Source organism: Triturus cristatus, chromosome 6 (assembly GCF_964204655.1).
Source record: "Triturus cristatus chromosome 6, aTriCri1.1, whole genome shotgun sequence".
In the NCBI taxonomy this organism is placed as follows: domain Eukaryota; kingdom Metazoa; phylum Chordata; class Amphibia; order Caudata; family Salamandridae; genus Triturus; species Triturus cristatus.
The window spans coordinates 1798923493-1798939919 of record NC_140589.1 but is presented as its reverse complement, the minus strand read 5'-3'; the positions used below and the strand labels follow the sequence as shown (position 1 = coordinate 1798939919).

The following is a 16427-nucleotide window of genomic DNA, read 5'->3' as shown; positions in this document are numbered from 1 at the left end:
ATTTTTTCTTTCATTGACTAACTCTATTTTATTTTTCTATGTTGCTCCACTTTTTCTTTCCTTCTTTTCACGCTTTCTCCTACCTCCTTATTTATTTTTACTTTAAATGTATTTTCCCATCTTGTCACTCGGTCTTGTTTCTTGCTTTCCACCACTGTTCCTAATTTTTATTTTGTGCATTCTTTTTCTTTTTTTACCTTTCATTCTTCTTTTTTCTCACTTTGTTTTTATTGTGATTCTTTCTTAACTTTCCATGTAATCACATTCTTTCTTATTTTGTCTTCACCCCTTACCTTTTTCCTAAATCTCTTGTTCCCTCTCCCATTTTGTCCTTTCCTCTTTCCTTCCTACTTTTATCATGTATCGTTCTTTCTCCCACCTTGAGTCTCTCTGTGGGTCTCTGTGTAGCTCTTTAAGCAACGTTCTTCCCTCAACCCTCAGCTAAATCATACGTTTCATAGGTCTCACTTACAGACATCTTTGTGGTCAAAGGCTCTAGGTCAGATTACTGCTTATAATTAGCTGGCTTTCTTGTCAATCTCATTCACTTTCTCCCTATTGTATGGCTTAATTTCTCTTATGTTTATTTCTCCCCTGGAGAGTAACTTCTTTAAATGGATGACTTGTATCCTTCCACTGCTTACATTCAAAGAACTGCATTATTCATTCGCTTTTAGCATTCCATAAGAGTGCATGTGTTTTCCTGCTCTCTTCCCCTTCCCTCTGTACTTTTTCCCTCCTAATACCCCAGTTCTACCATGCTTTCCATGTTGGGTTCCCAGCTCTCAGTTCACCTGTTATGAACATCAGTCTGCAAAACCTAAGGTCTCCAAAACTGTGGCAGCCACAAAATTCAAATCAAAGGTTTCTGACCTAAAACTGCTACTTTTCTCCATCTAAGTGCCTTTTCTGCAGTTTGCCCTCTAGGCTCAGATGCAACAATGGGTTATGATACCACTAGACTCACAAGTGTCCAATATTCCTGCCCTCACGTTATTTGCCTTTAACAATATTCTCCTCTTTCATAGATACTTTACAATATTAGAAATCAAAGATAATCGGATAGCCATTGAAAACAACGGATCAACCACCAATAGCCATTAACATTTTAGTTCAGCACACAGGACAATCTTCACATCTTGAGTGTCTCATCTTGACCACACTTTGCTTCTTTATGTTTTATTGCACACCTGGAAAGCGTGAGCATTGACAAGCGAATTCGTTTTTCCCTGGAGATAGTTGTTGTTTTACTGAGACATTATCTCTGGGTTCCCCAGGAGCTCCTCTGCCACTGGAGCATCCTTTTTCACACAGAGCACTCATGTAATTTGCCAGATGAAACATTCATTAGTTTCCAGCTCTCACAATCCCTAATGACTACAAATGGCTGTCTCCCCTCCAACTAAACCATAGAGGTCTCCCAAGTAACTAGGACACTGGATTTAACATGTTGCAATTGGTTATCCGCACTCTATAGATGCATGCGTAAGTTATCACTATATGGTTAGCCTCTCCCCAATGATACATACACATGTTAATATCATATGGTTACCTTTTTTCGGATGCTGCATAAAAAAATGCATTACTGTGTGACTCTGCCTGTTCCAATATTACCTGCCTACGTTAATACCACAGCCGTGTTCACTCCACTGTCTCATAAGTTGTTACCATATGCAGGGCCGGACTGGCCGTAGCGGGCACTGGGCATTTCCCTGGTGGGCTGCCAGGGTTGGGGGGCGGTTTAGGGGCCCGGGTGGGGGGCGTTTTGGTTACAGGGCCGTTTAGCTGCAATAACGGCCCCTGTAACAAAATCGGCCGATACCGGCCCTGGGAAACTGCTCGGCCGCACCCCCAAGCCCCCGGGGACCGGCCGAGCACTTTGCCAGGGCCGGTTTTGGTTCCCAGTCCGGCCCTGACCATATGCCTAGCTGTCTGTCCCCTACAGAATAGCACATAGATTACGACTGTATGGCTATCTTTCTCGGATTCAAAAACCTATAGCAAACATAACTACCACATGGCTATTCTTATCCTAAGTAAGCAATGGCCATTTCTATGTTAAGGTTACCCATCAAGTCACTGCCTGTCACAGCGTTTGCCATACCTTTCTGTAATTTGTTTATATACAAAGATGTATTCTGCTTAGGAGCCTTCATTTTTAGTGTATGTTGTAAAATTACTAGTGTCCTTAACGATAATGAACTAGCCAAATATATGCTAAATATAGGAATTTAGAAAACTACAGCATTCATGGGGTCTCTTTCATTTTCATTCATTACAACATTATATGCATGAATCTTTATCAAAGGGCTACCCTCTGTCCAGAGTTACACGCATGTAGCATTGTTCTCCTATCGTTAACCTCACTCGAATGTTAAATGCACTTGTGTTTGTGAAAGTCGTGAATATTCCTACTTGTGGCCACCATCGTCTCCCACACTGTACCTGGAGATGAATTCTGCGTGTCTTGCATTGCTGTTTCACTCTCCATCAAACGACGAGTTCTCTCCATCCTCTGTTGATGTTCCTTAAAGAGATCCTGAAATGACCTGTGGGAATTGTGCCGAAACATGCTTGACCTGTCACCAAGGTGACCTCTTGAAGAGAAAGGGAAGTCGAAACTGGGGAAGGACATCGGGTTCCTCAGGTTCTCCCAAAAGCGCCCATTGAAAGGAAAGCTTAAGAGAGGTTGCATCTGGCCAAAGACCTTCATACTGTTGTGAAAGATTTTGTCAACAGCATCCTGCATAATTTCGAAGTCTTCTTCAAGCTCCTCCAGCTTCTCTTCCTGCTCCTCATTTTTGTCTTCCAGGTCGTCTATTTTTTCTTCGTTAAACCAAAGAGAAAAGGGAGATGCATGGTCCAAATATTCCTGAAACTAAAATCCAAGACAAAAAGGATCAGCTGGACATAGTCCATCCAACATTAAATGGGCATGGAACATAACATCACTTGAACATTTGCAATCAAACATTAACTGCATACTTTTCATCCAAATCCTGATATAACCAGAAAGCCATATTGACCAATTGAGTCTGTATAATCCAACCTTAATAGAGCACATTGAATGTAGCACAACTTGTCATGTCATTACCCACCAGCTGAATGTCTTATTCAACATTAGCTACTGTAACATCAATTCCCAAAAATGCCAGGAGTAGTGGAAGTGACTTTAAGCACACTTGAGCCCCCATGACAAAGGATTTGACGCTTTGTCCCATCTGTTGGCTCTCAACAGCTCTTATTTTCCACTGAGGCTCTAGTGAAGGGCAAGCTGAGGGAACTAAAGCGAGCAAAATGGTTTCTTAGAGCCTTCTACATGTTCTGTTCCTGCTGCGGCCTTTATGACCCATGTGAAGAAAAGTAGCAAAACAAATGCCATGGGCATCCATGCAGGTAATGCATTATCAGATGAACATATACTACAACTTCGTCTTAGTCTGCATGGTCCTACATTGGCTGGGCATATTTTTTCATAGGAACTGAAGTTATTTATACTTCAAAGCTGGACTACTGAAATCTTGAAATTCCTTAACCTAGTATTTGCTGGTTATGAAAGTCATTGGAGGGTTGGAGGGGGAGATATTGTTCACATCATTTGGGGACTCGCGTGTGAGTGAATGTTAGTGACTGTTAGTGAATCAGTTATTATATAGAAACACAAAAGTGATGTGTGAAATGCTTGCAAATGTCTCTGCTGACCTCCAAATGATCCCCTAAGTGACAATATGTTCTGAAGACCACATATTTTATTGGTGCATAGAATATTTAAAGGTCTGCAGGATGGTATATTCCTTATGTGAATGGCAGTGTTCTGCCTTCATCAGTGTTTTGTAGTACAATGTGAATGTGGCTGATTTGAGTTTGCAAGTAAATCTGGTGACCAACAAGGACTGAAAAATCGAAACGCTTTTGCTTTGATAAAGGGCACAGACTGACAGAAAATGTGAAAGAAGTGGTGTCAACATTACAGCCTCACATTACGTAGAGGAACAATACAAACACAAATGCTTATCCAGGCGACACTACAGGTATACACCAGCAGACACCGATACTTGACAAATTGAGGCAAACTAGCCCAAGCCTGGCAGATCATCCCTCAAATATATCTGTAATTTGGAATACATAATGGGACACAAATGAAAACATACTCCCTAAAATATTCCATTATTTATGATTTTTGAATCTGCTAGATGCAGTAGTAAGCCGGATCTTCTAGTATGAATTCCTTGTTGTTTAATTCCCTAAACTGATAAAATAACTCAGTGGGTCACATTAACTGCTGCTGAAATACCTGTACATACACCTTGAATCTCAGCAGCATAAACAGATTCTGATGCAGTTGGATAAAACTAATATATGTTATGGACGCATAAGCATTGCCTGTAAGAACACGTGTATTAACCAGTATTTTTATTCTGCTTGGAAAGCAATTTGCATAGCAATTTTTGTTAAACTAAGCTACTGTTTGTGTTCACAGTTATGCACTCCAGTTATCATTTTGTTATTTTCTCAATACAAAATGTTAGCACTTTCTAGGATTCTGAATTTTTCATTTGTCTGCTAGGATTATCTTGACAAACCAAGATATTCAAATCTGACCCCATATTGGCCCTCACTTGCCTAACTATCCTATCATGACTTTTAGGTATACCAGGTTCCAAACTCACTAAAAGCCATTGTTGTTTGAATGGGGGTTTCTCCTGTTCAAGCAGAAGCCACAATCCCTGTCAGGGTGAGCCGCAAAAGGTCACTAAATTAATCTGTGCTTAACCATCTACTAGTTTAGCACAACAGCAGTCAGGTTTAACTTAGAGGCAATGTGTAAAGTATTTATGCAGCACACAAAAAGTGATAAAGTGAAAACACAGCACAAGAAACATACCACACCAATTTGGTAAAATATAGTACATTTTAATAAATAGTTTGATATAAAATTGACATAAATCCAATTAGTTGAACCAGAGTTATGAATTTTCAAATTTTAATGTAAAAATGAGTGCCTAAAAGATCTAGGCAACAACCCCGTACATCTAGTCATGCAAAACCATTTCAAAGTCATAAAATATAGCTGACTGCAATGAAACACAGGTCAGATGCAAAAATTTAGTGGAGCCTGTCGACTCTTACCTTTAGACTTAAAAGAAATTTCGAAGAAAAGTGTTCTGCGATGGTAAAGTTCAGCTGGGCAAGGCTGCACGGTTGTTCGAGGAGGAAGCGTTGTCGCCGTGGAGCTACTGGGAGAAGTGAAGACTTCTTTGTACAGACTTAGGGCCTGATTTAAATCTTGGAGGATGGGATACTCCATTACAAATGTGACAGATATCCCGTCTACCGTATTACAAGTGCATTATATCCTACGGCACTTGTACGTTTGTGACGGAGTATCCCATCAGCCAAGATCTAAATCAGGCCCTCAAGTCTCTTTTTTTGGAAGTCAAAAATCTCCAGCAGGATGAAGCTGGAGTATGTAACCAAAAAGAATTCCAGGAGGCCGGATACCCCTTTGTCGAAGGATTGCTGAACAGGATTTACTGCTGTGGAGAAGAATGTAGCGGGAATGCAGCATGGTCAGGCCGACTGATGATGCACCTTGAGCCGATAGACAAGGAGGTTGGTTCAGTCTTTTCTCTGTTCTCATAGTAGTTTTTAGCCAAGCATGTTTTAAGACCCAAGTTTTAGATTTTGACTATATGGGCACCTTTAGCATCACCACCAAGAGTCCAGGACTGGAGGGGCACCACGTGAGGAGGTTAGGACTCCTCAGGCTCGGTCCAGATGCTGGATCAAGATAGTTGGAGCCTGTTCTGTTCCAGAGGCTCTGATCAGGAGGTCAGCCAACAAGACCTTGGAGTCACTCTGGTAGATCTGGGTTCAGCAGTAGAATAGGCCTCATACAGCAGGGCAGGCCTCTTAGGGTTCAAGGAAGACTGCACGCAGCAACGAAGTCCTTGTAAATGCAGCAAGACAGTTTTCTGAAGTACACAGCAGGAGGCAGTCCTCTGACAGTCCTTCCAAAGGTCCACAAAGTGAACTGAAAAGTGGGTCTGAGGGTCCTCTTTTTATCCCTGGTGACTCCTTTGAAGAAGAAAATGTTTATATAGAATTCCCTTCAAAGTGCTTGAAGTTTCCTGACTCACCTGCCTTGCTCCAAGTTGGCTGCATGCACAATGTAGGTGTGACAAGTCCTTTGTGTGGCTGTGCCTGGCTTCATCCTCCCATCCTGCTAGTTGATGGCCCATCCAGGCACATCTAATCCCTAATTTATGTGGCTGTCTGGGAGGATTAAACAAAGTCGTACTGTCAGCTACACCCAGTCATGTTTCCCAAAAGCAGGCTGCAGGCACCAAATAGTTAGGGCAGGAAAACGTCAGCTTTCTAAAAGTGGCATTTTCAAAATTGTAATTTAAAATCTGACATTACCATTTAAGAGAAGTGTTCATTACAATTTTTCAGACACAAGGCACAACATGCTCACCTGCTCCCAATCAAAAATTAGCACTTTTTAAATGTAATACAGCAACCCAATGTTATCCTATGGGACAGCTAGGCCTACCAGTAGTGAAAAATGAATTTAGGGGGTTTTCAATACCATGGACTTATAAGTAAATTAAATATGCCCATCAGGCATAAGCACATTTTACAAAGTTTAGAGTAGAGAGCACAATCACTTTAGCACAGGTTAGCAGTGGTAAAGTACACAGAGTCCTGAAGCCAACACAAATGAATTCAGCAACATTGGTATGTGATTGCAAAATGTTTGGGAAAAGACCACCCTAAGACTAACAGGTCTAAAAGCCATGGAAATAGATCACTTGAATGAATTGTTTTTGTTTTGTAAATGGAATTATGAGTATTTATGTGTTATGATAAAACAGACATTCTGAACTAACCTAAACATGTATGTCCAGTAAATGTCAGTTCCGTCATCACTGCCTGAACTCTTGAGTGTGAATGATCCACTCCCTAAAGACAAGTTTTTCCATGGACACCAGATCAAACTACAACAAAGCGCTGTCCCTTACACTTCCCACTGCCCATTCCCATTTACCACTTACCACTGCTAAATGGGCCCAAAAAAAGTGTATGAAATGGGACAAATCTTATTAATTTGCCGCATCAAGGTGCCACAGTATAAAATTCAGAAACCCTCAGCAAAACTGTCTTTCTCAAAGTTAAAATACATGTAAAAAACTGTGCACCACGCAAACAAGTGCAGCATAAAGAGTGGTAAGTGAACTCACCTTACAGCTACAACAATGAATTGGCCCCGTACCTTAGTTTAGTCAATTAGAAGAGCAACATCTTGGCCACATTGGCCAAGATGGGGGACGCTCTTTGATTGAGCGCCGCATGGAAGCCCAAACATCCTACATTACCTTGGTATAATCGCCATAATTAAAAGACATCCACCCCTGCAGTGGGTGAGTAAACAATGGTGGATGGCCTCCCCAGTCCCCGACTGTCTTCCAGCCAGTGCAGGGAGGGCAGTGTTGTGGGAAGCTTCCTGCCCCAGGCAGCCTGGTCTGGACACCAGAGGCGACGTGCCCAGCAAGAGGGGGCTAAAATATACACTCAGAGTGCTTGTCAAGAGAATGTGGGACCCGTTTTCCTCCTCCCTGCCTCCTTAATACCTGGCCCAGACACAATTTGTAGGAGAAGTCACTGACTCAAACATAAAATGCCCACAATAGTGGACCCGCTGGAGGTGGAGAGCTAGTGATTTCGAGCCCACAGCCTGTCTGTCTGCGACACCTAGCTGCTCTTCGAGGTCCGCGGACCATCACCAGTGATGCTCATCATGCACCCCGCAAATTTCTCTCCCGCGAACGGGACTCCTCGCTTAGCTTGAGAAGGTTAAACTTCAGCAGGACCTGTTTGAAACTGTATCCAACCATCGCTCCATCACGAATGGCTTGAATTTTCAGATTTACTCCAATCTAGAGCGACCTCAAGTAACCTTTAGCGCTATTGACTTTTAAGCACTGCGTTTGCATTTATTCTTTAAAAATTCATATCTCAACTTCTATTGATTGGATTTTTGTCATTTTGGTCTTGTTTTACTTAGCTAAACATTCTCCTGTGTGGAGTCCTTTTGGGGTGTTTCATTGAGTTACTGTAATTTAAGTGTTACACAAATACTTTACATTTTGCCTGACTGCTCTGTCCAAAGCTACCAGAGAGTGTGCACAGGTTAATTTAGTTTATGTATCTGACTCACCCTGACTAGAGTTTGTAATCCCTACTTGGACAGGGTACAAACCTCTGCCAACCGGAGATTCCATTTCTAACATGCTGCCTTGAGAAGAATGGTCCTAAAAATGAAGTTGTGAGCTAATGGGTCTGCAAACAAACAACTTCAGTGGAGACGGCAGAGAATACTCAACCTCTGGGTCAGAAAGCAGCAGAAGAAACCTATAAGGTCACACAAAAGGCCTCTGGCATGCTGCTGATGACCCACGTAATAGTGGTTAAGTTAAAAAATAATCAATAATCTAGCTCCAGGTAGGGAACATGTATACATTTACCCAGCCGAGCTCCTTGTTCAACAATATACATGCTTCCACTTCTGGCGAGATTGCTGCTGCACCGAGTAAACTCTTAATGACTCCTCAAGCAACTGATGCCTTCCTGCATCTGATCACGCTTCTAAGGAAGCGGTGGAGGCAAAAATAGGTGAAATGGGAGTGCATGTCTCGCTGCTCAGACAAGACTTAAGAAATGCTTAATTACTGAATGTGTTCACAGAGAACCTATGCAAAAACTCCCTCCTGAACCTGTGCCAGGGTCTATAATAGCTGGCTTCCTCAATTATAAGGCAAAAGGTGAGATTTTGATTGCAGGCAGAGAGAAGGGCACAACTAAGCACTAGTATAAGCGAAGCATGATATTTCCTGACTAGACAAAAAATGTCCAAAGATAGAGGGAATCATTTGATGAGATTAAAAAGAAGTTGAAAGCTATGGGCATGCGCTATATGTTGATGTCGCTGGCCAAGCTCAAGGTTATTTTATAATCTCATGCCTTTTTCTTTGAAACTCCAAAGGAAACCTAAGAATGGGTGTAGAAGACCGAGTAGGCTCTCCATAGGTCAGGAGACTGGTCCACCCCACAGCAGATCAATTTGCTCTAAGGAAAAATTAAACACTTGAAGGGGAGTGCAATTATTTATTATGGGGCACATGCATCAAGCATTTTACCGGTCGCAAACGGGCGGATTCACAGAATCAGCCCGTTTGTGACCGGTAAAATGCCTTTTCCGATGCATCAAAGGCATTGCATTTGCAAAATAGGTAATCGCAATATTTGCGATGACCTAATTTGCGAATGCATTTAGGGAATCGCAATTTGTGATTCCCTAAATGCGATGCATGTAGCATTTCCAAAATGCGACTTTGCATTTAGGAGTCGCAAATTACCATCAATTTCAAGTTGATGGTAATTTGTGAATCCTTTGAAAGATGCACAAAAGTGCATTTTTCAAAGTGCCATGTGGCGCACACACATGCCCTTGGGGCATGTGTTTGCGCCACATGCGCATACTTACCTCTTTTGGGGGTGCATCAGGGGGGACTTGGGCCACCTAGCACCCTTGCAATTGCATTTGCGATTACCAATTTGTATTTCCTAATAGTGAATCGCAATTTGCGATTTGCTATCAAGGAATGTTAAGGATTCACAAAAATATTGGTGAATCCTTCATGCATGGGAATTTGCGATTACCAAATGGCAAATCCTTAAAATTCGCTATTTGGTAATCGCAAAGGATTACCTTAATGCATGTGCCCGTTTATTTTTATGTAAGAAGTCTTATAAAGCACGAACAAGACCATTTCTGATATCAGAGTGCTGTACAATGGTAAACTAACAGAATGCACGCAAAAGGAATACATAAAATCTGAGGGTGATAACACAACAAAAGTATCTCGGGTAACTGGCATTGTAATGTAGTATACATGTAAGTTGTTATGAAAGGAAGATCAGCGAGGATCATAATTGGTAAGGTCATAAAGATAAACAATGGAATGCCACACATGGGAAGCAAAAGTGGAAAAGTTACCCGGATCAACTGTATTCACAGCAGTAAGGTTAAGAGGTATTGCATCAGAAAGGAAGGAAACTATTCAATAATAACATTGTTCTTATTTTTTGAAGAGGGTTATTGGAGAGGTGGTCCTGGTCTCTGGAGGAAGAGAGCTCCAGATTTGTAGGGCAATTCTGGAGAAGGCATCTTTGTAGGTTCTCTTTTTGTCGAATTTTTGGGGTTTCAGCAGAAGAGAGCTTGTGCTACAAGAAGGTATGTTCCCACCTGATAAAACCAGTTTCTGGACCAGCTACTTTATTGATCATGCAAGCAAGTTTGAGATGAATCCTTGCCTCATAAGGTTAACTAGTTCAATGTTTGGAGGACAGGGGTAATATGATCACTTTTTCGAGCCTATGATGACCCAAGCCACCACATTCAGGGTAGCCTAAAAAGGTGCAAGTTTTATTTTCGGTAGGCCAACAAGGGTGGCATTCCCTTAGTCAAGTTTGGAGATTACAAGTGCTAGAACCACTGTTTTGTGATCCTCGGTGGGAAGGAAAGGTTTAAGTTCACATATTGTGTAAAGTTGTTTATTGGCCCCTCCGCTGGAGGAGCTGATGTGGTTCTGCATGGAGAAGTTGTTGCCCAGTATAATTCCTAGGAATTTTGCTGATTCGCTGATATGTGGGGTACAGTTCAAGGCTGTAAGATATGGGAGCCAATCTTGGATGTTATAAGTGGCATTGAGTGAAGAGATCAAGAGGAATTCAGTTTTGGGTGCCCTACGTTTTAGGTGGTAACGAGACAGCCAATGTTGTGTTTTTGTTAAGGTGTTATTGAGGGTTCAAAATGTCTTCAGGTGAGGCAATTTTCATGAAAGGTTGCTGTAGTAATAAAAGTGACACGACCAGTAGAAGTTCAACTGTCACTTTATTCAAGCCATCCGCTCTCTGACATGAGCAGGTTGTCAACATTCTAAGGAGAGCTTCGGGAGATACCAAGGTAAGAGGGACGGAGGGGGTGGACGGAAGGTACCAAGGAGGGGAGAAGAAGGGAAGATACAACACATCTCCTTACCCAACATAAACAAATGAACATGGAGGGAGCATTACCTAGCTACTCTGTCCCCACTCCAAACTTGACCATCCTCCAATTCCACCACATTCTTCCCCCTCCCTTTGACATTCTGAGAAGGAAAAAATTTACTCTGTCCCGCTTTAACCCTTGTGGGTTTCTTTATCAGCACAGCATCATTAACCAAAGGTTCCAACTCCTTCACACCATGTTTCTTATCATACCAGCCTTTGTAGCGGGATTGATGTTGCTGCACTTTAATCTGACTTTCAGACCTGTCATAGACAACCTTCTTACCCCCTTCTAGCCAGAGAGGGTTCAACTTGGTGCCTGGTTCTCTCCCTCTTAACATTACAAAGGGAGAGATTCCTGTTACAAGGTTGGGTGCAGTGTGGTAAGCCCACAAACAGTTTTTAAGCGAATCATTTACGTTGAATCCGTTAGACATTGCCAGTTGAATATGTTCCTTGATCATACGGTTCATCCTTTCTACTAAGCCATTAGCCTTAGGGCAGTAGAGGGCCGTTTTCTCATGCTTGATGTTGTGTTCCTTTAGGAAGGTCATAAGGGAGGGGGTGGACGGAAGGTACCAAGTAGGGGAGAAGAAGGGAAGATACAACAGTTGCGTATTATCAGCATACAAATGGTAGATGTTGGAGAGTTTGAGGATTTTGGTTGGGGTTTCCAGGTACAGGTTCAACAGGGTGGGGGAAAAGCTGTGAACATCGTGGTACGCCAATTGTGACTGGCGTCTGGTAGGATAGAGTGTGGTAGATCAGGACTCTGAGATCTCATAGTAGGAATGAGGAGAACCATCTTATCACAGTACTGGAGAGACTATACAGCTTGCAACATAGTCCACACCCCAAATGTCTCAAGAGCCAGATTGAAGTGGGGGATACCTTCTCCAGACAGTGTGGTCAAGTAGACCAATAAGAACATCTTGTGAGGGAATGATCAGTACATTCCAAGCAGGCTTTGACTGCCCAGTTGAAATCAACCATGAGATAACCTTTTTGAATATCCTGGAGGTTGAGGGATTCTCACGCACCAAGAAGATCTTTTTGAGACTAGGACTGGTCCTGGGTAAAAGACATTGCCTAGAACTGGAGAAAGGAAAGTCCCCCAGCATTATGAAATGGAGAGTGGGGGTCTGAATAGGTGTTCATCCTTTAATTTATGAGACCAGAGGAAGCCATCAGAAACTCTTAGCAATATGGTTGGCATATGGGAAGGGTGAAGAAGACAGCTAATAAACATAACCCAATTTCATAAGGACTTGGGGGCAGACTAATACACAGAAATAACAATGTCGTGCCACATGTGGGTGCAGGGTGAGAGAAATCCAGGGAAAACTTTAAGCTAAAGGAGTGACTATATTGTTGAACAACAGGAACAAAAATGAGCATGAAGGTGTAAATGTATATGTTAAGGATTTTTTACCTCATCAGTGTATTAGTTACAATAAATAAACAACAATAAAGTGATTCATTAAAAAAACATTGTAAAAATGCTTTCTCTTTGCCATCCGTGGTTAAAGAAGACCTAGGTGCATTTCTGCAGCTCAAGATGACCACACTAAACTATGAGGTGGTGAGGAAAAGGCCTTCTGCTCATTTGAGCATATATCGCGAGAACTGACCTGTCGACCAACGAGGCCGGCTCCACTACTGCAGGTCTTGGAGTAAAACCTGATGCACGTCTGCTTCAGGCAGGGCTTGCACTCTTCCCACAATGCCAGCGTTGTTTCATTGCACACATTCTGTGTCTCGTTTAGTTGTTGCTTTGCCTCCTGCGCCACCTTTAATGCCTCCTGAAAACAAACGGGCATGGATTCAACTGGTTATCAAAGAAAAGGAGTAGTTAGAACTCCATAATACACAGGAGTCTGCTATCCCTATATAAAAACCTGTCTCTAACAAATTGTGACGTCTCTAGTCACTTGTGATAATGAAATGACGTAGCTGCTCAGTGGTAATAATTTATTTTGACGTCATAATGCCTGCAGCCAGAGCCAACAGCCAAGGTGAAAGGTAGGTCACAGAGCATAATTACAGTTGCAATTTTAACAACAACAAAAATTGCATTTTTTTCTTCTGATCTGTGAATGAATCTTTTAATCGGTTCCAATTAATAAAAATTGTTACAAAACCCATACACAATATATCCTTCCATAACCTTACTAGTTATTACATTAAAACATCGAAGTATCATTGAATTCGATTAGTTTCAGATTAATACAATTAGCAAGGATAAAAACCATTAAGACTGTGGGTTTATGTTCCACCTTAAAACAATAGTTGGATTTTATCAATATTGGCTTAGCCCAAGGCTTAACTTTCACTTAGAAGCCTTTGGAGTTCCATACTTTAAAAAAAGTGGTTTTAATAAAGTGCAGCGTGCGCATATCAGATTTGGGCACATACAGACAAGGTGGGTCAAAGATTCCTCATGTTGGTGGCAAGAGGTAACTGTTGCAAGGGATTTCCAGTGGACATTTATGTCTTGTATTGGCAGGGCCATTACTCTTATTAACAGGATCTGTTTTAAAATTGATTTATTCAGAGCACAATTTAGATAAGGCTGGCTTAATTTATCCCTGTAGGAGCTGATTATAACCTGAATGTTACTTTCGGAGGCTTCTATTAAGCCCAGATCTTCTTCCTTGTGGAAAGTCTTACTTCTTTCTGGAGTTCAACTTGTACAATGTTTTCACATGGTTAATCCATGTATGACTTGAGACTCCATTTCGTCTGTCGAGGCCGTGCCCTTCAAGTATATTAATATATTGCTAAAATTCTGATTACCTGCTTTGTTTTAAAACACTGTAGACCATTGAAATTCTTCATGTTGTTTTTTAAAATGCCATATATTTATCTTGTGCATGTTTCTAGCTAAAATCTACTTACAGTGCAACGCTTCCCCACCCAGCCGTCTATAATAGCTGTTCCTGCCTCAGTGTTCTTTTACTTTGTATTATCTTTGTACCATTTGGTTGGCATTGGCAGCACACCTTTACTTTACATGCAGACTGAAAATTAGGTGGTCTGCCAAGCAGCAAATGGTACCACCACAGATGGCCATTTTAAAATATGTTCTACCCTGTACAGATATTGTTGACAGCTAATTATTTTTCCAAACAGCCAAACATGATGTATCAATTTTATTCCACTTTAATTTTCGGAATATCGTGTGGATTTCGTCCAGGGTAGATGAAAACAGGCCCAACGAACTGTTCAAAATTATCAGGCAACAAATCTCCAAGCCCCCGGAAATCTCTCTACAGGCCTCCAAGGACTTGTATGAAAACTTCGCCAACTTCTTTGAAGAAAAAATCACTAAGATTGAGCTCTCACTGGACATCAACGTTAACCCCTTCTGCAAAAGCCTGCCCCCAGTGACAGTAGACAGCACGCTCATGCACCCCACGAAAACCTGGAAATCCTTCAACCCCATCCCAGAAACCGAGATCCTCAAACTGATCTCCACCTCCAAACCAGCCTTTCACGTCCTTGACCCGACACCCACCCAACTGACCAAAAAACTGAAACTCTACATAGCCCCTTTCTGGCGCAAGATCGTAAACAGCTCCCTGAGAACCGGCATCATACCTAAATGCCTCAAAGTTGGCCAAGTCATACCACTACTAAAAAAAACAGGCCTTGACCCCAAGGTACTGAATAACTTCAGACCCGTCTCCAATTTCCACCTCCTATCTAAAATCCTTGAAAAATGCGTCCTCCAACAATTGACTCAGCACATGGACAGCATCAACCTTCTTGACCCCCACCAATCGGGTTTCAGAAAAGGCTATAGCACCGAGACCGCGATCCTTAACATCACAGACGACATACACAAATCCCTCCATACTGACCAATGTTGCCTCCTCATTATCCTAGACCTATCGACAGCCTTTGACACGGTTGATCACCAACTTCTCATCAAGGCTTTGCAAGAAAGGGTAGGTGCCGATGAGGTGGTCCTGCGCTGGTTCTCCTCCTTCTTACACAGCCGCTCACAAAGGATACAAAAAAAAACTTTACCTCCGACCAACACCCCATCAACAGGGGCGTCCTCCAAGGCTCAGTGCTCTCACCTCAACTGTTCAACATATACATGGAACCCCTCACCACCCTACTCAAAAATGCCAATATCCCTTTCCACCTATATGCAGATAACACCCAGATCTATCTAGAAACCTCCTCCATAGATAACATTCACAGACTAAATGTCACTCTAAAAGAAATCCAACATTGGCGGTCGCTTTCTGTAAAATCATTAGGAGTCACCCTCAACTCAAAAACTCGACATGGCCAAACACATCAAGAACTCCGCAAAGAGTGCCTTCGTCAACCTGAAGCTACTCAACAAAATGAAACCATTCATCACAACCAACGACCTCAAACAAGCCACCCAATCACTGGTGCTATCCAGACTCGACTATGGGAATGCCACCCTCACTGGTACAACAAAATCTCACCTAGCGTCCCTCAAAACTACTCTCAGCACAGCACCTAGAATGGTCACTGGAATCAGGAAATACGATCACATTTCACCAGCACTCAGAGAACTAAAATGGCTCCCAGTTGAATTGCGTGCCACTTTGAGAACTGCCTGCCTCACGCACAAAGCCCTTAACACAGGAAAACCTGAGTATTTGGCCGCTAAACTCAAGAGGGCTGGTCAGACAAGGAACCTCAGGAGCTTCAGCACCCTACTACTCATCCCTATGAAAACACGCAAACAAAAAACTGCCGCACAGTCCTTCGCCGGAAACGCGCCCAAAATCTGGAACGCCATCCCAGTCGGTATCAGGACTATCTTGTCATTCACAAAATTTAAAAAAAACACCTACAAGTCCTTTTCCTCAACCACTCCCTCCCAAATGGATAGCCGCCATCTAAACACAAATTCCTGCTCGACGTTTCTCCCACACATTGTAGCTCTAAGACCTACCTCCTCCCTGCTATTTGACCCCTAACTGCTCCTCCCCCCCTAAGTGGTTCAACCCAAGACAACATGCACTCTATGAGGTTATCCCAGGACTCACGAACTACCTCAATGCTGCTCAGCACACTTGGACTTCCAAACCTATATGTAGAATACTGCTTTATTTTATGACTCTTGCTCAAAAACTGTTGTGAAGCGCTCCGATACCCTCAGGTCAGGCCAGCGCTATATAAAACTCCTTAATAAAACTAATAAAAATAAAAATGAACCCAGGGTGTTTACATGCTGAGGACTGCGTGCTTGTAGCGAGATTGCAGTAAATAAAGGAAGACGGTCACTAGTCTGTTGCTGTGGTTGTGAGGACTCAACCACTTGT

At 42.3% G+C, this 16427-nt stretch overlaps 1 protein-coding gene across 2 annotated transcripts in view; it reads right to left on the bottom strand.

Moving 5' to 3' along the window:
• The window catches only part of LOC146822030 (clusterin-like), a 109169-nt gene that overhangs the window by 38192 nt on the left and 54550 nt on the right, over positions 1–16427 (bottom strand). For both annotated transcript variants that reach the window (XM_085613140.1, XM_085613141.1), the window contains exons 4-5: positions 12744–12914; positions 2446–2878 (exon numbers count right to left, since the gene is read on the bottom strand). In XM_085613140.1, coding sequence (XP_085469266.1) covers positions 2446–2878; positions 12744–12914 — 604 coding nt within the window. The remainder of the gene's footprint in view (positions 1–2445; positions 2879–12743; positions 12915–16427) is intronic.